Source organism: Peromyscus maniculatus, chromosome 17 (assembly GCF_049852395.1).
Source record: "Peromyscus maniculatus bairdii isolate BWxNUB_F1_BW_parent chromosome 17, HU_Pman_BW_mat_3.1, whole genome shotgun sequence".
Taxonomy (NCBI): Eukaryota; Metazoa; Chordata; class Mammalia; order Rodentia; family Cricetidae; genus Peromyscus; species Peromyscus maniculatus.
This window is the reverse complement of record NC_134868.1, coordinates 17,896,812-17,920,396: the sequence shown is the minus strand read 5'-3', so window position 1 is coordinate 17,920,396 and position 23,585 is coordinate 17,896,812. Positions and strand designations below refer to the sequence as shown.

The window sequence follows — 23,585 nt, the reverse complement described above, 5'->3', positions numbered from 1 at the left end:
CCACTTTCTCTGGATGTCATGGCAAAGGACTACAAGGCAGACCTTAGAACCACCTCACCCTTCTGAAAGACAGTTGTGATATTAGTGCAGTAGACTCAAACACAAGATGCTCTTTGGTCCTCACTCTTTCCCAAAGAACAAGGAGAAGTTTCCTCCATCAGCTTCATCAGCTCTTGTAGCTTTTGGCTGTTGTCCAGAGGCCTTGATAATGGTACTTCAATGCCTTCCTCTATTTCACATTACCTTTGCTTTTCTGTCTCAGATGCTATCTACCTCACCCTCCCTTTTATGAAGAAACTTGTTGTACGAAGACCTGACCTACATTATCTCCTCCATCCATAGCATGATATGAGGGATTTTAGTTCAGCCATGTAGTTTTTTTTAAGTTTTTATAACTTTTATTAAAAATAGATTCTTTTCTACTTTTTTAATTAGAGTAAAGCAGTATTATTGACTTTTGCAGGTAATCTAGTTGATAGGAGAATGTAGAAGTTTATGTGTAGTCGGAAGGTTTCTTGGGTCCCGCACAATATACAGAATGACATCCTACAGCTTTTATGTTCTTATACCTAAATAGAGGGATTTGTCAAAGGTCAAAGGACATAAAGGGAATGGCTGTGATATAGCAGTGTGTACTTATGGGAGTTCCAACACTGCATTTCTGCTCTGTGTTCTTATGCTTACAATATGAACAAATGTTATTATTGCAGCATAAGAACAGTCAAAATTGGAGAGTAAAATTCTAGAAACATTGATGAGTTAGCAGCTTTTCTCTCTTCATTTATTATTATGTTTTTTTATATTAGAAACATTCTACATGATCACAGAAACAGGGAATAAAGTTGAGAAATGATAACTAGAGATAAGGATTATAAAATAATCTTAGAGTGGATATAAAAGGAAAGGGAAGGCTTCCATTTGTAGAAAAAGCAAGAATGGCAGAATGAAGGCCACCGAGTAAGAAAGAGACCAGAGAACACAGAACAAGGTGGAAACACTATACAGGTGATTTTAGACACTGCAGTGATACAGTGTTTCCATAGACATTGCTCTCATTGTCACTGAAATTGCATTTTGCTGCTAATCAGAATCACTACTTGCATCTATGTGGTACACACTTGATGGTGGTGCTCCAAGGCTGTTGGTTACTCAAGTTCTGCCAGGAGAAATACAAGACATTTAACAAGTTCACTGTGATAAGACCTGGTGATGGCCAAAATGGTTCAAAGTTTGGCAATATTCTACATTGCTTGGCAGAGCTGAGAGAGTATAAAAATGGTAGCTCTCAGGAAATAACATCAACTTGAGTCCATGATGTCCAGACACTATGTGTATTCACGGGCCACCTATATTTTCTTCAAGTTTTGAGGATTAAGGAATCTTTTACACTCAGCTAGCCAACCCAAGTGAGGTAAATGAGAAGGGCAACAGCTCAGTCACACTATGAGGTTCTAGAAAAGGACAATTACCTGAAAGGGAAAAAGTTTTAATAAGACATGGTGCCCATGCCTATAGTCCTGTACTCAGGATGCTGGGTAGAAAAATTCCAAGTTTATTGTCACCCAGGGTAGGATAGTGAAGTCCTGTTTCAAAATGAAGTTCAAAATACAAATACAGGCTCTATCCATTTACTAGCTAGGTTCCCCAACCAAATTTATGGTAGGTTTTTCTACATTGACACATATTTTAGATCTTTTCTTTCCTTTTTTAAAAAAGTTTATTCAATGTGTCTTGCCATCATGCATCGTGATCCCATTCATTTTCTCATCCCTTTGCATCTGCCTTCTGACCCTGCAACCCCCTCCCCAAATTTTAAGAGAAAAAAAGGAAAACATTAAAACTGTCATCATGGAAGCTGCTGTGTGACATGATGAGTCACACAGTAAACCCCATTGTCCACATATCTTTACTTGCAAGCATTCATGGCAAAGAGTCATTGGTCTGGTTCATGGCCTCTGGTTTCTACTACACTGTCTATGTTGGGCCGTCACTGAGACTCTTCTTGGATACCCAGTTGTTGCCCTCTGTTGTGGAGATCCTGCAGCTTTGGTTCTGCAGGTCAGGCCTCTTCACATGGTCTAGCAGATCATAGATGGTATGGATGTTGGAGTGGGCAAAGTCATAATCCTGGTTCTGGGCCTAGGCAGCTGCAGGGTTGGTCTGCCAGCCAGTACTCCCCTGTCCTCACCACCAGGGGAAGCTCTACAGCATTGCCTTGGCTAGTTCACCTCTTGCAGCAATGAGATAGGGGTGGGGCTAGTTTTCCTGCTCACACACTGTCCGGGTCAGCTCTCCACCTTCTCCACCTTCACCACCAGGGCCATCTCTACTATGTTGCCCAGGTGAGGTATAGGGGCTGCTCCTGAATGCCGCAGCTGGTGAGGGACATGGAAAGCCCTCCAGCTCTTCTGATCCCAAGACCAGGTCCTCCAAGCTTCTCAGACACTGATGAAAGGGAGGCATCTCTCCTCTAACCCATGCCCCTTAATGTCAGATGAGCAATGGGGACAGCTCTCCCTTGCTCGAAACCTTGGGGCTCAGTCAACCACATCCCTGACAACAAGGTCAGCTCTGCTGTGCTGCCTAGGCGAGGAGTAGGGCCCGCTTCTCTTGAGTGCTGCAGCTGGCAAGGGGGGGAGGTTCATCTCACTTGTCTGTCGCAGGCAGTAGTGGGGGGAGGGTAAGGGGGGACATCTTTCCCACCCACACCACCAGGTGACAAATGAGTAGTGGAGACAGCTACCCCATGCTTACATCTTCGGGGTTGACTCATCCACACCTCCACCAATAGGGTTGGCCCGACTGTGTTGCGCAGGTGAGGTGCAGGACCTGCTCTCCTAAGTGTTACAGCTGGTGGGGATCCGGACAGCCCTTAGGACCGCAGGGTCAGCTCTCCCTCCTGCTTCAGGCATTGATGGGTGGGGGTGGGGTGGGGTGAGGGATCTTAACAAAATATATACAACAGATAAGCAGCATAAAAGCTCAAATAAGTGGATTTAATGGAAGTGTGATTAATAGAGGAATCATTCTAACTGAATAAAGAACATTGTTATTTATACATTTTATAGTCATTTTGTTACTGCTGAGCAAAATGCACAAAAACTAAAAGGTGGGAGTTTTTGTCTCAATAGAAGTAAATTACATACCAAAGCGACACTTTCATATTTTTTATTCCTCAAGCACTAAGGATACTTTCAGCCAAAATGGCAATCTGACATCAAGTCTGAGTAAACAGATTTGGAAAGCTTAAAAATTTGGAAATATATTTTTGTTCCCAGGTTTAGTACAACATAACGCCACCTTGAACAAATGGAGGAATAGCTGTGCGATTTTACAAACAAGGATTGATCATAAATCCATAAACACTTGTCTTGTATTACTCACTGTGTGATATTTACATTTCTTTCACATTGCGCTTTTCCAGGAGGCGATGTCCCATTTCTGTTTGTAAAGTCTCTCACTTTGTTCTCATTTGCAGTTTGGTTGCCACAAAGGAAACAAACAGTGCGAGATCTCGAAGTGCTCCAATGTCACCTTCCGATTTTCTGGACAAGCTGATGGGGAGGACGTCAGGGTATGATGCGAGGATCCGGCCTAACTTCAAAGGTAGCTGCTCTGTTGACTTCCTCGGGTACAGGGTGCTTAAAGAAGTTAGGTTTTCAAATTGATTCCACCAGAAACTGGAACGCTCACTTCAAATAGTCTTTGACATGCTGTATTAATAAGAGTTGTGCCTGCAAAAGAAAAGCTCGTTTTCGTGTTCGGAGATAGCATAATGTGCCCGCTGTGGACAAACGGTACTATTCTCTCCTAAATAGTTATTTGTTATTTGTTTGGTTTTGATTTTTCTGAGACAAGACCTTGTTATGTATTCCATGTAGTCCAAGCCAGCATTAAGCTCATGGCCATTCTTTTGCCTCAGTCTCAGCAATGTAGTATTATAGGTGTACACCGCCATGCCTGGGTTCTAAACATCTGTATTTCTTTTTGTTTGTTTTTTTGTTTTTGTTTTTTTGTTTGTTTGTTTGTTTTGTTTTGTTTTTCAAGACAGGGTTTCTCTGTGTAGCTTTGCGCCTTTCCTGGGACTCACTTGGTAGCCCAGGCTGGCCTCGAACTCGCAGAGATCCACCTGGCTCTGCCTCCCAAGTGCTGGGATTAAAGGCGTGCGCCACCACCGCCTGGCCACATCTGTATTTCTTATATCAACTTTTTACTACAGGAGTGTGTGTGTGTGTGTGTGTGTGTGTGTGTGTGTGTGTGTGTGTTAATGCCGATCTGTTATCTCACGGTTTGGAACAAAAGCTTAACATCTAGAGGTTAGGTTTTATTTATTTCTATCTATGTCTCTGTAAACCTGAAGCAACTAGAAAAAAAATAATAAGTTTCTTTTTTATATTAAGGATGGGAATTACATGGACATAGTTTTTGAGCTTTGGTTTGCCTGGAAACCTTTGTTGTAAAATTAATAGGCACTTGTTACAGCAGTTTATGTTTCAGAAAACACTCATTATAAAATGCATATACTTGCATCCTGATGGCTCGTCCACTGTGGGCATCTTCTATCGATATAGTTAATTTATCATAATTAATGGACGAGAGTCCCTCCTTTGTTCTAGAGCTCTTTCTTTCTGTTGAACTGTTTTCATGGGCTATACGACGTCATAAAAGCATGTTATGTTTGTACCATTTCTACATCGTATAGCTTCACTGCACTAAAATTCTAAAATTTAAAATGATAGGAGAAATCATATTTATTAACATTTTTATTTATATCAAACCACCAAATTTTCTATGAGTGGTAGGATGCAATTTAGTTCAGAACAGTCGAGTTGATTTGTACTTCTCCCCCAACCCTTTCTCCTTCTTTTCACTCTGTCATTTTTTAAGTATATTTTCTCTCTTGAAAATAAAATTGGAAAGGAAAGGCTTTCCAAGCCAGACCTTTGCTTGGTGTTGAGTGTTGACTTTTGTCATGTACAATGGCTTGGCTGTGAAATATTCCTGACAGACACAGGTGATTGAGTACTTGGGCTCCAGCTTGTGAGGTGTGATATAACTTCCAGCTGGTAATATCTAGCTGGAGGAAGCCTTGCAGGAATTGAAAAATGTAGCCTTGCCTGAGCTCTCTGCTTCACTGCAGACTGTGAGGAAGTGAGGAAGTCATGCTTTTAGTGACTGCCACCTGGACCAAGCTAGTCCCAGGCACCATGCTTTCCTTGCCAGAATAAACTGCATACCCTAAAACTGTGAGCCAAATAAATCCTCCTTCCCTTCCTTGCATGGTTTCCGTAACAATGAAAGTTCCTGAAATACCGTGATTGCCAACGCAGGGAAGAAGGCTTTTAGTCTTAGGCACTGAAAAGTATTGTGTTTATCCCAATTGTCAACAAAGTTCTTTACAATGTTTTAAAGTTCCCCAAACTACCAGTAGGAGGCTTGTTATCTAGGAAATGAGGAAGAAGGATGCTTCTGAGGTCCTTTTCGTCATTCCTGCTCCATTCAGTCTTCGATTGTATTCATACTTTATTTTATCTGTGTGGTGGTATTCTAATTGTACTGAAATGTGATTTTAATTGTATGTTAATAAATAAAGTCAGAGCTATTAGAGCCATCGAAAGAACATGGCGGTGGTGGCACACGCCTTTAATCCCATGATCTCTGTGTGTTCAGGGATACAGCCAGCATTGGAGACATACGCCTTTAAGACCTAGAGGGCTGTACTTACAGGCAGTGACGAGGCAGTCATGTGTTTGGGTTTACAACCAATGAGAAGGCAGAACAGAAAGATTATTTAAAGATAGACACACAGGGAAATAGCTCTCTTTCGGGAAGCTAGGAGCACACAGGAGGAAGGGTGAGATTTTAGATCTAAGCTCTGACCTCTCGGCTTTCTCTTTTACATTGGTTCTGTGTTTCTTATTTAATAAGATGGTTGGTTACATCTACATATCTGTCAGTCATCCTTAACAGCCTTTTACTTCTTAGGCCATTAAACGAATTATGAACTTCCTCCCATTTTCTTTAGTACATTAATTAATTCTCACTTTTATTTGGCACTATCCTCTTCTCTAGACAGAATGAAAACTGTCTTCAAGTCTTCATTGAAATAAAGTTTTGTGGTATCATTTGAAACTTAAAGATCTTAATACTACAATTGAATAGCAAATAAAAGTTTAATCATATTATAATAACACTATATTCAACTAAAATATTCTAGCAGCCACCCTTGGAATCTGCTTCTTTTCATTGTTACTAATTTTGGCCCCTTCCATTGGCCTTTCATGATCTTTAATATAAATTGGACTTCAGCAGAGAGTATTATGTCAATCACTCAATTCTGAAATCCTCACAAATATTTATTTTATACTTGTTGCTCTCTTAGTGTATCTCTAATGTACATTCTTTTTATTAAATAGAAATAACATGATTTGTTTTCATAGTATCCTTGTGTTTTCTTTCTACTTGAGTTATTTCTCTATATTAATACCTTTCTGAACATATCACAAATCAATTAACACTGCTAGTGTCTATCCGACTATATTTACACATACATAAATATACATAGATATGTATATAATATGCATGATAACATTTAATGTATTGTCCCTATATATTTTAATATAAGATCAATATTTTAAGGATTTTATTTTGTTATTTTAACTATTCCTGTGCACCAAGACACTATTTTTTCTTACTACTTTGGGAAATTGTTTTCTATTTGCCTGTCTATATATTGTAAGGTCATTGTGACAGAGTCTGTTGAGCAAGAACTTTTCTAAAATCATAAATGTCTACATGTTCAAAGTATATTTTACTTTTGTTCTCTTTTTACTTTTAAAACGTATGTTTTGATTGAAATAGAATTACATCATTTTCCCATTACCTTTCATCCTTCCAGCCCCTCACAGATACTTATCACTCCTGAGCACCCCCCTCACTTTCAACATGATAGACTTTTTCTTTCATTGTTGTGTTGCACATAGATTTGTACAAATACACTAACATTTAAATTACTGCTGTTGCATGTAGATAGACACAAATGCACAAATATATAAATATAAATATAAAAACAAATAAAGTCTGTTATTGTTGATTGTGTATATATGGTTCCAAGGCCTGCCACTCTACATTTGACAAACATAAAGCAAGCTCACCCCAGGGAAATTCCGATTCTCCTCCCAGAAGTCATTAGTTCCCTCTAGTCCTTTGTGTAGGGGTGAGGCCACAAGAAGTTCCCCTTTCTCCTTGTCATATCCATTGATATTCTAGGAAAAAAACAGTTTTTCAGATGATGTGTTGGTCCTCTGACAATCTTTTTATCTTTTCCTCCATAATATTTTCCGATCCCTAGATGGAGGAGCTGTGATTTAGATATATTTGTTCGAGTTGGCTCCCCGCAGTCTGATGATGTACCTTTAAATGACTATTTATATAGTAATTATGTCATTTTAATTTCAAAACATTCTCTAACTAGCAAAATAACAAGTTCAATACAAAAAAAACTCACCTTTTTCATTAAACTATTTCAATGTGAGTTGGTGATCTGAAATTATGACACTTAATTTTTTTATTAGAAGTGAGACCATTAGCGTTGACAACCACTAAAACTACATAACAAGAAGATACCATCTCCATCTAATTTCCAAATTCCCAATCATACTTCATCAGCTATTTAAATAATGATGGTTCCCTAACAATGCTATCCAGTTTACAGTCTCCTTTAGTCTGAAACAATTGAAAAGAGATATTTTTCATACACTATGTTCTCATTAGTTTCCTGTCTCTCAATTGCTCCCATATCCTTCCAATCTCCCTACTTATCCAAATCCATACCCTTTCTTTCTCTCTCATTAGGAAACAAACGACATATAAAAAGATCTTGGCATTAAAATATTTCTTCAGTTACCTGGAAGAATATAAATTAATTACCTTGTATTTGTCAAATATTTCCTCAACTTTTTTTTTAAATAGTACATCTTGGCTGAAGTTTTATAGGTTGCATCCTATCATATGTAGGTCCTGTTGATATTTATCATTACTGATAACTTTCACATGGAGTGCTTACATTGTTACCCATTAAAATATATCTACATATAGGAGCTATATCAAACACACATGTACAAGCACTGCATACAGACATGTTTGCATGTTTCTATTTTTACTTCCTTAAGTGTGATCACTGAAGACCATGACTTTACATGATACTTACAATACTATAAAGTTTATTTCAGTTTCTCAGTTTTCGTATTTTAACTTTCTCACCTGAAAGCAGAAACCTGACTCCCATTACCTTCCATATAATTATTTATTTGATCAAAATGTAACGAATTCTGGTGCTACCTCGTTTCCTTTGTTCCCCCCTTGGTTGCACTCTAAAATCCTGCTTAGTTGTGTCATCCTGAGAAGAGTGTCATTTAAATTCCCCCCTCGACATGCTAGGAACACACAGGACACACTCCCTACCCTTTCCTGGGTCTTACGTGCCTCACCAGTTTCTCATTGTGTTAACACACTTCTCACTTGATCTCTACCTAACATGTCATCTCTTTCAGACTTTCTCTACAGCAGTGCTTCTCTCCTGCAGTAGGTTACCAAAACTCTCAGATGCCCAGCACAGAAACCTATCTTACAATGCCCACCTGAAAAAACAATTAGAACTGCATTTCTGTGAAGCAACAGAATAAACAGAATTCTATTTTTATTCTTAAAGTGTAAATTATAAATCTTTATTTGTAGTCATCAAGAATATTTTGCTCATTAAAAACCCGGACTGTTCTCTCAAGTGACATGTATGTGCATTTAACTAAAATAAAAACAAATGTTTAAGTTTGGTTATTTTTCATGTTTAATTATACTGTCTTTAAGAAGAGCAAAGCTTTGGTACAGAATTCTGCTGAAAATTCCTTAGAGTCATTCTTATGAAAATTTGGGTTGTTTGGTTGTTTGCTCTACATTGGCCTAATGAACACTTTCTCCAGTGTGATTAAAAATAACATCATCACCAAGTGTCTGAATTGCACTTTGATATTCTGCTTTTCCTTCATCTCTAAACTTAAAAGCCATGTTCTATGTCTTTAAGGGACATTTAAAAGAAAAATTGCCGCTGAAAACATCTGCAAGTACTGTCATTTGCTTGTCAGGCCAAGGATGTCGACTGTAATGAACAATTCAGAAGCACAGTTTGCCATATGGATGCTGTAGCAGTTATTTGCTCTGTTGCTAAACATAGTGGTGTATTGGATGGATATAACAGCTTTTGCATTGGCACGGAGAAGTAACAGATTGGCCAAGGACTGTTAAACAGGTGCTGTCTGTGATAGCAAGTAGATTTACAATCTTCTCAGAGTTTCATACTCCATGAAAGTTTTCAATAGATATAATAATACTTAAGATAAAAAAAAGATGCTCCAAAATTGTTGGCTTATAGGACCTGTACCAACCAGCCTTATGGGTGGAACACAGTTTCTTTAAAGCATCACAGTGCTGTATCCATCTCCTTCTTTAATTCTGTCTCTATGCTCATTCTACTCAGCTGGTTTCATTCTATATTATTCTCATACCATTACAAAAATCTTCTATATCCTATTCTTCAAACCTTTTGTCTATTATTAAAATTAGGGATTCCACAACAGTGCAAGGATACCTCCTTGTTCTATTTATTTTTGATTGTGTTGATGAAATGTCAAGAACTAAAACAGCTTGGGAATTAAAGTATTCATTGGCATACAGGCCACAATCCAAAATAAAGGGAAGCCAGGGCAGGAACTTGGAGACAGGAAGCAAAGCAGAGTGTGTGCAGGAATACACTTACTCGCTCACTCAGGTTGCTTTTTCATATAACCTAGGACACCTGTCCAGGGATGACATCATCTAAATTGGTCCTCCTGTGTCAATCATTAATCAAGAAAATTAATTAATTAATTAATTAATTAATGGCTTACCATAGGCCAGTCTGATCAAGGCAATTCCTCAATTAAGGTTTCCTTTTCCAAGGTGCCTCTAGCTTGTGTCAAGGTAACAAAATTTAATCAATGCATTCATATAATCACATTATCAAAAGACTGTAAAGGCCCCAAGGTGATTATGAAGTACATATCAAACACTTGGATATCATAAGAGTCCTGGATCTAAAACACTGACCTTTATAACCAAATTGATGTTTAATTTAGTATTTCAAAATGATATAAAAATCAATATTATTTACATATGAGCATGTCTTTTGAATGTGCATGTGCTGTACTTTTGAAAAATGTAATTAGGATTTGATGCCTGAATTCATGTGTCCTTTCTTCTGCGGGAAAGAATGCACAAACTAATAAGTAGTTGATTAAACATCAAATAGCCCTTGTGTGCAAAAAAAAAAAAATACATCTGACATGACAGAGTATAAGGTTTAGAGCTGAGGCCACTGGGAGTTCCTTTATCTTCACGTTAAATGTGAAAATGAGTGTTTACTTTTGGAAACAGCTTTCTGCGTCTTGTTGGAGACATGTTGGAATGGCATGGGCTGCCATTTGTAGAGCTATAACTGGTTATTTTTCTTTTTGTCTTTGCTCTTCTGTAGAAACATGTTAGTTTCCTTGTGACATTTTTTTGACCTTTATATTCAAACCTCTGTTCAACATAGGATAGCATTACCACATTTTATGGAAATAAACAAGTTCAGTGCTTTTCCTCCTAATATGGTATTGCCAAAGCCCCCTTTGAACCTTCTTGGGATACTGAAAATAGGACCTGAAGCATTTGTTCTCAAAAAAATGCTGCAGTAGAAGTTATTCGATTATTTTGCCCCAATTTTATTTTCTCTGCTACTGTTCATACCTTCGTGGATAAAAATCACATTTAAAAGAAGGCACTAAAAATAGAGAATACTTCACCTTTTACTCAATGCCTAGTGAAAATCAAGCTTTTACAGTAAAGTTCCTTCTTGATAAAACAAGGAAGGCAAGTCACCTCCTTCTGTTTAGTTTATCCCGGTTTCAACAGATGAATGGGAGTTGGTCCCGTTAGCGCTCCCTTCTCTGTCTTGTCCAGAGTACACGTATCTGCATATTATTTTGCATCTCCATCTGCATTTTATTTTTAAAGTGAATTAAACTAACGCTAGTGAATTTGTGGTTGTCTTTTCTAAATGAAAATCCAGAAAGCATAACATAACTAATCTGAAACGAAAGAATGATCCTAAGACTTGCATTGTTGTAAGCAGCAGAAGGAAACAGCAGTGTTGGACTGTTAAGTGGAATCACAGGAAACAGTCTGCAAGTGTGAGATGCTCCTTTCAGTTTGTAAGGACGCCATCCACCCTGTGTGTATTTTCCGAGCCTATCACTTTAGACTTACATGAAGTGAAGGAAACACTTAACCTCTAACACTTATTTGTGACTTCACACTTCCTTTTGATGCAGTAGAAAGAAATGACAGAGCAGATTCAGTTTTCTCTTGCCACCACAGTCTTTGGGCATTTACCTCAAGTTATCTCAAAATGATTTTTTTTTTTGTTCATTTGTTTGATTTTTTCAGTTTTATATTTGAGATTATAATGTAATTAAAGTATTTCTCCCTTCCCTTTCCTCCCCTGAACCCTTCCATATACCCCTCCATGCTACTTAAATTTGTGTCTTTATTGACTAATTGCATTATATTCATTTATGTATATGAATATACATATATAGTCCTAAATATAACATGTTCAATCATATACTATTACTTGTATGTATGTTTTCCAGGTTGACCTTTTAGCACTGCACAACCATTTATTGTTCCCTCCTCTGGAGATGACTACCTCTCCCACTCCCAGCTTTACACACATGCTTATAGTTTTGTTGTGTAGGGTTGAGGTCTCATGGGATTTTCCCTGTCCACCTTGGGTATTGCATTAGTGCTTCCTTATTCAGCTCACATGTGGAGAGTCCTGTTGGCAAGATTTTATGGATTTTGCTTCTGACATGACTAGTAGACACAGTCTCACAGCAAACTCCCTGGTCCGCTTGTTCTTGCCATCTTTCAACCTCCTGTTCTGAAAGTTCCCTGAGCTATAGGTATGAGAGTGCTTTGGAAATGTATACAATACGACTGGGCTCCAAAGCTCAGCATTCAATTGGCTTGGGTTTTATAAATAAGAAATTTAATGTTGTAGGTATATGTTTTTATATTCACACAGAAGATAAAGATTGAGTGTTTTTTATACATCCACCCATACCCCAAACACAAAATCATATTACCCATACATAGTTAGAATTTTATATTTATGTCCCATTGCTTTCTAAAATTACTATAGCAATGTAAATATTCTCCAAGTTAATCTTTAATATATCCACAAGTTCTGAATATGGCATTATCATCCCTAGCAGACACAATTTTATAAAGAAAAAAATTTATAAAGATCACACACAAATCATCATTTTGTAATTTTCCATGGCAATGCTGGGAAATGGAGGAATGATATCAAAACTTATAAGCAAAACATTATTCCCAGCTTAAATTTTTGTAACAAAACCTAACTGCAAATTAAGTATGAGAGTAATACAACAATGCATCTGCAGGTAAGGAAGCTTTAAAGCATTATAGTCTCGTGCACTTTTTCAAAAATTAACAGAACATCTTCAATTAAAATGAAGAAATGAGCCTACAAAGAAGAAATGGTACTGTGAAAGAGCATCCCACAAAACAAGGCAGTGGGAACATTTCTTAATGCACCTTTGGCAACTTGCACATTTTTAAACAGGCTGACTGCTTTGTTATAGAAAAAATATTCTGGATTATATGTCCAAGAAAAATGAAACTACTGCAGTATCTGTAGAGTTCAATACATAGATAGGTAATTAAGTATTTCAGACCTTGTGGTCAATTAATGGCACACATAGAGGAAGCTATGTGGAATACGTAACATAATTTTCAGTCTCAGAAAAAGGATCTGTAAGAAATGAAATAAAATTATAGGTATTTTCTAGCTTAGTTTGTTTTCCCAACTCTTTGTAAAAGTCTAAATGGCCCACTTTTCCTTTGAACATTGCTCTTCTGTAAGTACAAACATGTTTCCTTATGCCATACACAGACCTTTATGTTCAAACTCCTGATCAACTAGGTATGCTAATACCACATTTAGAACTTGTGCATAAATAAATAATATACTTGGATAATATTTTCATTGCTACAATAGTTAAAAAATTTATATATCATAAAATGAAAATTTAACTTTGTACAGGTAATAAGTTATAAAAATAATTTTGTGTTTGGGGTATAGACAGACATATGAAGAAGAGAATCTACCCTTAGCTTCTGTGTGAACATCAGAATGTACATTTACAGCATTAAATATCTTATTTAGATAATTTTTGGTGAATACATAAAGAATCTTTCTCTTTTTGTTGTTATTATTAGTCTCTCTCTCTCTCTCTCTCTCTCTCTCTCTCTCTCTCTCTCTCTCTCTCTCTCTCTCTCTCCCTGTGTGTGTGTGTGTGTGTGTGTGTGTGTGTGTGTACAGGTGTGCATGTCTTCTACTCAAAAGTAGGAATCAGAAGTGGGTATTAAGTGTCTTCCTTATATAATTATGTAATTTATTGCCTTGAGAGAAAGTCTCTCACTGAACTGTGTTTGCTCTTTAGCCTAGGATGACCAGAACGCTCCTAAAACCCACTAGTCTCCACTCATCAATGCTGGGACTGCAGGCACACACATGCATGTCTAGGTGTTTTTATTTGAGTACTTAGTATTGAAACTCAGATCCTCACCTTTGTACAGCACATGCTTTTACCTACAGAACCATTCCCCAAGCTTCCAAAAAAATCTGTTTAAAGAGTTAATGATTTTTTTCTATAAAGAGAAAGGGAAAGATAGGCCTAGAGGCTATTTTCTTATACTAAACCTTGAAAATAAATTTACACTTAAGTATTAGCTGAGGAAATGAAATAAATTATTCTCATGTTAGTTTGTATATTTTTTCTTATGTGATGTAGATAAATTTTAAAGCAAAGAAATTTAACCTATATAACAAAATATTTAATTTATATAACTACTAGCCTAATTACAGCACTTGGGGCCAGATAATTGAATGTTTGGAATATCATGTAAAGAATATTAGGGAAAAGATCATACTGTAAAAAAAGAAAAAAGAAAAAAAACATGATTTTTAAAATTGGACCTGACCATGCTACTTACTGCACCTAAAATTTCCCCTATGGCATTTGATCTCTTGGATATCTTAGTGTACAAATGGTAGAATATTGCCCACTCTTGGACTATTTTGGAGTAAGTAATATCCTGTACTGAGCAGGAAGAAATACTCAAGAGTTAACTGATCCCAGATCATCTAACTCTGTTACATTAGTGTCTCTCTGAATCTTCCATTTGCTGTACACTGGTTTCAGACATTTTGTGGAAAAGTGTGTAAATGGACCCAATAAAAATAAAATTCCTTGCATTTATAGTGACTGCAATCAGGCATTTAGAAGGGACTGTATAATGGTTGAGTGAGGAATCTCCTCTTTGAATAAAACATTGGCAGAATCATCAGAACTAGCTTTCAGAATCCTAAAAATAAAGCATAAGCTTGTAACAGTCTGGGAAGTGTTTATTCAAGAAAAACCGGTGGAATTCTTTAACATCAAAAGGCATTTAAATTTGGTTTCACGCCTAGGTTTGTAGTAGCCTGAAATGCATCACCACTCTAGCAGTTTCCACGAGGAGAACAACGCTGGAGCACTCTAGACAGGGAGCCCTGAGAGAATTGCCACTGTGTGGCCTGTCTGGAGCTTCACAACAGAAGTTATTTGATAATTGACTTGTCTCAGAACACATCTGGGGAAAAGTCCTGACTCTCTGGACATTTATTGAAAACAATAAGAAACTGGTTTTGCTCTCTATTGTTCCAAACTGCAAGTAAGCAAGCGTCTGCTCAAGATACTAAAGAGATTTGGGGTGTGAGGCGCTTATGAAACTTTGAAACGCTCTCCTGTGTTCTGACAACGGTGGAGGTTATATAGAGGCGGGTTGTTATCTGCAAACCCAACGAATGCTCAAAATGAGACCATTCTGGCTGAGCTTGGACTCTGTGTTAAGAAGAGAAAGGTAAGGTAGAGCATCATATCGTCCCGAGCATAGAAGGTGTGACTCCGAAGAAAACGAAACTCCCTAACTGAGCAAATAATTATAGGCTCAAGGAACTCAAGAAACCACTGTCCAATTATTCTGGCGTCAAAGCTCACAGAAAAAATTTCAGTAACTAGATTACAGTTAAATCACTGTAACTCACTGAGCAACAAAGAATAAAACCTAAAGGCAATAAAAAGTGTGGATTGGAGGTAAATGTGTGTATGGAGCTGGAGGTGTACCATCATACATTATCTAGCCATATACTACCATGGCTTACTTAATACTTCTAATTTTTAACAAAAATTTAGGAGACATGCTGAAACAGAAAATATCATCCTAAGAAAATGACCAAAAAATGTCTTTAAAGTGACTCATAGGCTATACTCCTCATATAGTCACAAAACAGTTAAAAAATCGAGATTAAGAAAATTGACTCTGCCTTCCCTTTTCCTTGCCTGTAAAAAGCCTGAAATCAGCCAGAATTGGCTCCATTTGGTCTTTGTTGGTCATGAAAATAGACCTTCATGTACATTCAATCTCTGTATGAGAGATCAGCCAGAATTGGCTCCATTTGGTCTTTGTGGGGTATGAAAATAGACTTTCACATACGTTCGATCTCTGTATTCATTAGAATACATTTTTATATACTAGACAGTGTTGCTGCTCAAAGGACATCACCAACCCTGAGATTTTTCATCCACACTCCCAGAATAACTGCCTGCAGGGCTACACATCTATAAACACACACACACACACACACACACACACACACACACACACACACACACACAGAAATACCTCTATTCTTTTTGTAAATAACGAAAAGCACAGAGTCACTTGAAAATATTTTAGGTGTGCATGTATCAGCCTTTATAGTATTCTTCTCTTTTGCAGGTCCTCCAGTGAATGTCACATGCAACATATTCATAAACAGCTTTGGCTCCATTGCAGAAACGACTATGGTAAGCCTGTTCACTCGGTAACAAGTTTCACACTGGACTGATTTGTAATTACCTTAGAGAAATTTAAACTTAATTGGATATAAGGAAATTTTAATAAATGAAATTATTGGAATGACTAAATTACTGTCAACTGTATATGATAATATCTATCTAGAAATTGTATATTGGAAAACAAAAAAAGGATTAAAAACAAGGTTGGATTTTTCTAATTCAACATAATAGTGTTAGATTTCCATGAAAAATTAAAATGCTACCAGATTATTTCCAGTACTCAACAATAGTCACCAATGCATACTAGTAAACATCCTGATATTTAATTATTCTTCATGCTTACACTCTACTTATACTATACTTTTATGTATCCTACTAAATTCCCTTTTCAAGTGAATGAAGCACTTTCCCAAACATAATAAAGATCTATAAAAAGCACTAGTCCTAGAGGTACGGGCTTCTAATCCCAGCTACTCAGGAGTCTGAGCCAAGAAGATCATTGGTTCAAGTGCTGTATGGGCTACAGAGTGAGCTACAGACTAGCCTAGGAAATTTACTTAGACAACTATTAAATGAAAAAGGGAAGGAGAAGCAGAGAGCTGTGGCTTCATGCCAGGTGCATCCCCTAGCTTTGAAGATGTTGGTTCAGACTTCAATGTCAAAATCAAAACAAACCCAAGACTAAGATAATCTATGCAAACTATAATTACTGTGTTTTCATTTATCTTTGCTGTCTTACTAAGGTAAGTACATAAAATGAAGTTAATAAGGCCCCAGAAAAGAGAGCTGAAGCTGGGTGGTGGTGGCACATGTCTTTAATCCTAGCACTTGGGAGGCAGAGACAGGCGGATCTCTATCAGCTCAAGGCCAGCCTGAGCTACTGAGTGAGTTCCAGGAAAGGCTCCAAAGCTACACTGAGAAACTCTGTCTCAAAAAACCAAAAAAAAAAAAAAAAAGAGAGAGAGAGAGAGAAAGAGAGTTAATCATTATATACCAACTTTGTTTTGAATTGTTTAACATTAATTAAATATTATGTTGCATATTCTTATTTGATCTATTGTACTAGTTGAGAAATTTAGCTGATATAAATAGGCAAAAATATGTCATTGAATCATTGAATAACTAAAATAATCTATCAGTCAACATTTAAAACAAAAGTGTGATGGTTCTTAAATTACGTAGTTATACTGTATTCCTAAATTTAGCAAGAATAATTTGCATTAATATCTCAAGTAGAATTAACTAAACTATCATATAAAATACTTAAAAGACTAATATTCCCAAATCTGTTATAAAAATTACATCATTGAGCCGGGCGGTGGTGGCGCACGCCTTTAATCCCAGCACTCGGGAGGCAGAGGCAGGCGGATCTCTGTGAGTTCGAGGCCAGCCTGGTCTACCAAGTGAGTTCCAGGAAAGGCGCAAAGCTACACAAAGAAACCCTGTCTCGAAAAAAAAAAAAATTACATCATTTACGTATTTCAGATTCACACAACAATGAAATTTTTTATTAAATATAATGACAAAAATTGCTAATTTAATGTGGATATTATTTTCACTGACAGTTGTTTAAGTTTTATACAGAAAGGAAAGGAATTCATCTCAACAGAAAGAACCATTCAGGCATCATTTTCTTCAGCTTGCTGCTATACTTATCATTAAACAATATTTCAATGGTTCCTTTCTAATGCAGTATAGTGATAGGAAAAGCATTGGCAAAGAATAATGGGACTCAAACTTCAATGCATGATAAAGACTCATAGAATCATCTTTAACACAGCATATAAATACATATGACTGTGTATTAATCCAAACACGGAAAATGATACAATTTCTTATATAATCACAGTGTGGTTCTGTCAAGAGTTTATGTCTACACTCGGGAGGCAGAAGCAGGCAGATCTCTGTGAGTTCGAGGCCAGTCTGGACTATAGAGTGAGTTCCAGGAAAGGCGCAAAGCTACACAGAGAAACACTGTCTCGAAAAACCAAAAAAAAAAAAAAAAAAAGAAAGAATTTTATGTCTAAAGTAATTATAATTGTTTGAGACTAGCATATTCTACAGTCTTATTGGATGTCTAGCTCTGATTTCTGATTCATCTCCTGTATATATTTATGCTTCATCTAAATCATCAAAGAAAACTACAACTGGCTTTTTCCTGTGTCATTCCTGAAGTTATATTTAAGTTCCCCTGGCAACTCTCTCATTTTAGTGTCTTCTATATATACAGACAGTAGTCCTAAAATCCTGAAAATACATTTTCTTTTATTTCTCCTGTGCAAGATTGATTCCAGAAAACACCTCCCATAGCAATAGTTAGAAAAATTTGCCATCTTAGTAAAGTAAGGCAACAGAGCTTGAATAACACAGAGGAACTCTGATTTTCAGGTTCCTAGAGGATTCTGTTCTTTGTGATGATTCTCCAGCCTGTCACTGAACTGTCCATCATTCCTACAATATGACAATGCTGACTAAATTTGTTAATATTTTGCATTTCAAAGTATTGTACACATTAGACATAACAAACATGACTCAGATTTATGTCCTTCTTACAGCATAGCAAAAATTTGCATTTCTACGTATTGCTTAGTAAATGTTAGCTCTATAGGCAATTTTAGCAAATGTCCCTTGCTTTTTGACAGTTTTGAGCAAGTATAAGTAAAGATTAATAAAGACTCCAGAAATTATGTGTAGCTGAAGTTTTCCTGTGTCCTGCCTGACCGGCGTTCAGGACAAATGTCTCTTACCCACCAGTCTGGCAGCTGCTTGGACCCAAGTAAACACACAGAAGCTTATATTATTACTAACTATATGGCCATTAGCTCAAGCTTATTACTGACTAGCTCTTACACTTAAATTCTTGTTTATATTTAGTCACTTGGCTTGGTACCTTTTCTCAGTTGTGCGTTCACTTTTTGCTTCCTCTGTGCCTGGCTGGCAACTTCTGACACAACCTTCCTCTTCCCAGAATTCTCCTTGTCTGCTTATACCACCTGTACTTCCTGCTTGACTATTTGGCCAATCAGCATTTCATTTATCAACCAATCAGAGCAACACATTCACAGCATATAGAGTGACATCACCCTGCAATTATGTGCTCATTAAATACTTCACATTGATGTCTTTCTTTTTAATTCTTCCATATTACTAAATATGTGATATCATTTTTCTCATCCAATTGCTCAGATTAGATACTTTAAAAGTTTCATACTATCAGCTTCTACAGCTGAAATATGGTTTCCATTTGTCAAAGGAATAGAGGAAAGTAGAACTTGCTAGTATATTTTGATCTGAAACATCATAAGTTATAACGCTTCCAATTGATTAATTTGTTATATTTTATTCATAATGACCATCTTCATTACTCTCCACATAAATTGCATTCTGATGTTTAGTATTTTTTAAACAAATTTTATGCTTATATGTGTTAACATGTTTTTAAATTAACTCTATGCTAAGAATGTGGTAGTATTTTTATTACATTTTATTTATTGATTTTGTATTCTGTATGTCCGTGTGTGTATTTGCCTGTACATGTTCACACATACCATGTGTAGAGGTGAGAGGACCACGTGTGGGTATTGTTTTTTTCCCTTCACCATGTGACCTGTGAGGATAGAGCTTTGGTTGTCAGAGTTATGCACCAAGCCATCTTCCCAGCCCTATATTTTTAAATATATTCACATTATTCCAGTTCTGTTTTTATATATAACCTAATTCAACTAAGATTACCAATTCAAATTAAAAGAATGTAATTGTAGATTGCTCAAAATTAATTCATTAATATCTTTGTGACTGAAAATTCATAGATTAATGTGACTAAATAATTATCCTATATGCATGTAATTAACAACCTTATGAACTGTCTTCATCGTTCTTACTACCCTTTGCTGGAGAGAGCTTTTCAACTATTGAATCTACCCATTTCAATAGACAGTATTATTCTCAACTGAAGATAGCATTATTCTTCCTGTAGAAGACATTCTATTTTTTAAGCCTTTTAAAACTTCACAATTTCTTTTTGGATCAACGTATAGTGTTTTATAATATTCATGTGTTGGGGAGTGCTTGGTATAGGTGTGGAATACACATCTGTCACATCTGTCCTGTGCTTTGGTCTAGAGCTGAAAACATCTCATGATTATTTCCATAAAGCAAAAATTAAGACCACTGAGTCAAATGATGTATATTCATGCTATCAGTGTTTGAGTTGTAAACAAGGCTTACACGCTAAGATGAAATACTTCTATTGTGAACTTTGTATTTAACTAATATGTATGGAAGTAGTCATTTGGATATCTATATTAATATCTCAAATGGTTATAATGGCTTAAAGACATATCCAAGAAAACAGTTGCCATCCATCTTTTAACACATGTTAGAGAACTAGAAATTTCTCTGCTATGTACTGAAAATCAGCATTTACTCTAGAAATATTGTATTCTGTCAACATTCATAGAATAAATACATTTTACAGAGTAAAAATAAAAACTCAGATTCTGTTTTGATAGCTTCACAATTGCCTTTCTATGCATAGATATATAACAAGGATTTGAAGAAAATCATGAGTTCATTGTACTTTCAGAGAACCATCAAACTGTTAAATGTTAAATATTTTACACAAAAGCTAGGTTAAACTTTTTGTTGTTGCAATGAGCATGTACTTTCAGGTACTACTTTAGATTATCTAGTAATTAGATTGGAGATTTTAAAGCAATATGGCATAAAAATTTATAGTCTGCACACATATGTTAACACAATCTTTGAACTACTCAATCTTCTCAAAAATATTTTAATCAAATAGTTTTAGACATACCAAGATGCACTGATAATAAGATAAGAACTAATATGCTTATCACCATATTATAAAATTAAGCATGATAGATAGATTATAGCTATTTCAGTCTAAAGAGTGACTTCCCTGCAAACTGAAAGGAAGCCTTCGATATCAAAACATAAGCTTCATGGTGCATGTATGAAAATATAAACCAAACAATTATACCGAACTATCCACATGTAAACAGTTTTATTTTGTTTGCTCAAGTTTATGTCTTGGGAGATGACCCAAACTTATATACAAATTAATATTTTTCAGTCTTTGTTTTATTAAGTGTTCCACATTATATTTACTAATTCTACGTTTTGTGAAACAACCAAATATTTGTTTCTAGTACTATCACAACTACAAAAGAACACTGTATTTAAAATCAACCATTGTTCATTTTCTAATGTATATATTCTATTTAGTACACTAAGCAGAAGGGGAATTACTTGGCTAAGATATTATTCATTTTTTTCCAAAGTGTTCATTCTGTTTTAAATGCCTAACAGCTATTTTAGCAGTTTCTCAAGTTCTATCACGTTTAGTATTTATTAGTATTTATTCAGATTTATGTTTTAAGTTACAATTGACATGAAATTGGCAATAACTGATGCTTATCATGTATTTTCTTGAATAGACAGAATAGATAAATGGTCAGGATGAAATGTCTTTTGTGAAGAATTTATTTTTATCTTCTCCCTGTTTATGACTGTGTTTATTATGTATGTGGTATACAACCACAAATACACACTCCCCACACAGTTACTCATAAAATGATGTGAAGATGCACTATTTGGCAAATGTACTTTTTATGTAGCCTTTTTCTTCAATGTGTTTGTTTTCATAATGCATAAATGATTTTAGTTTTATCTTAAATTTTTTAACTTTACTTAGAAGATTACATTTATGGAAACCTTACACCCACCCAAGATGATACATGTATTTTCTTATTCTTTATGCTAAAACACCATTGTTACATAGATTTTAGTTAACATATAATGTTTTATTCTATTTTTTGGTGTAATATAATTACAATATTTCCTCTTCCCTTTCCTCCTGCAAAACCCTCCCATATATCCCTTGCTACTCTCCTTCAAATTTATGGCCTCTTTTTTCACAAATTGTTATTGTATGCCTATTTGCATATATAGTCCTAAATATAAATGTATGGTATAAAATATAAATCTATGGTATGAAATGTGGCAATTTGCTTTCATTTCACAACCAAATGGTTATCCAAATTAATTTTTTTTTTAATTTTTTTCCTTTTATTTTATTTCACAATACCATTCAGTTCTACATATCAGCCACGGATTCCCTTGTTCTCCCCCCTCCTGCTCCCCTCCCCTTCCCCCAGCCCACCCCCCCATTCTCACCTCCTCCAGCGCAAAGCCTCCCCTGAGGACTGAGATCAACCTGGTAGACTCAGTCCAGGCAGGTCCAGTCCCCTCCTCCCAGAATGAGCCAAGCGTCCCTGCATAAGCCCCAGGTTTCAAACAGCTAACACATGCAGGGAGCCCAGGACCTGGTACCACTGCCTAGATGCCTCCCAAACAGATCAAGCCAATCAACCGTCTCACCTTTTCAGAGGGCCTGATCCAGTTGGGGGCCCCTCAGCCTTTGGTTCATAGTTCATGTGTTTCCATTCGTTTGGCTATTTGTCCCTGTGCTTTATCCAATCTTGGTTTCAACAATTCTCGCTCATATAAACCCTCCTCTTTCTTGCTAATTAGACTCCCGGAGCTCCACCTGGAGCCTAGCCGTGGCTCTCTGCATCCAGATTCCTCAGTCATTGGATGGGGTTTCTGGCACGACTATTAGGGTGTTTGGCCATCCCATCAACAGAGTAGGTCAGTTCCGGCTGTCTCTCGACCATTGCCAGCAGTCCATTGTGGGGGTATCTTTGTGGATTTCTGTGGGCCTCTCTAGCACTTTGTTTCTTCCTTTTCTCATGTGGAATCAATCTTCCCCTAGACCCAGCTATACCACTCTTGGGCATATACCCAAGAAATGTTCAATCATACCACAAGAGCACTTGGTCAGCTATGTTCATATCAGCATTGTTTGTAATAGTCAAACCTGGAAACAACCTAGGTGCCCTTCAACTAAAGAATGGATAAATAAATTGTGGCACATATACACAATGGAATACTACTCAGCAGAGAAAAACAATGACATCATGAGGTTTGCAGGCAAATGGATGGATCTAGAAAAAAAATCATCCTGAGTGAGGTAACCCAGACTCAGAAAGACAAATATGGTATGTACTCACTCATAGGAGGATACTAGATGTGGAACAAGGATGACTGGACTGCTACTCACACCACCAGGGAGGCTACCTGGTATCCACATTAATTTTTGATAATGACTCTATCATAGATATTTCTCCATTTCATGGCTACAAGTCCATGTCAATGTTCTATTTTTCTGTAGCTAATTCATATACTCTTAGATTAAACATGATATTTAGCTGGGCGGCAGTCGTGCACGTCTTTAATCCTAGCAGTCAGGAGGCAGAGCCAGGCAGATCTCTATGAGTTTGAGGCCAGCCTTGTCTACAGAGTGAGATCCAGGACAGGCACCAAACTACACAGAGAAACCCAGTCTCAAAAAAAAAAAAAAAAAAAAAGAAAAGAAAAGAAAAAAAAAAAAAACATGGTATTTAGTAAGGCAACTTTACTAGTATATTATTTTTTATCCATTTTTGTGCTGTTCTAAAC

General features: G+C 36.5%; 1 protein-coding gene across 2 annotated transcripts in view; it reads left to right on the top strand.

Moving 5' to 3' along the window:
• Glra3 (glycine receptor alpha 3) overlaps positions 1-23,585 on the top strand; it is a 162,002-nt gene that overhangs the window by 45,191 nt on the left and 93,226 nt on the right. For both annotated transcript variants that reach the window (XM_006970921.4, XM_015998485.3), the window contains exons 2-3: positions 3,479-3,606; positions 15,985-16,052. In XM_006970921.4, the coding sequence (XP_006970983.2) occupies positions 3,479-3,606; positions 15,985-16,052 (196 nt within the window). The remainder of the gene's footprint in view (positions 1-3,478; positions 3,607-15,984; positions 16,053-23,585) is intronic.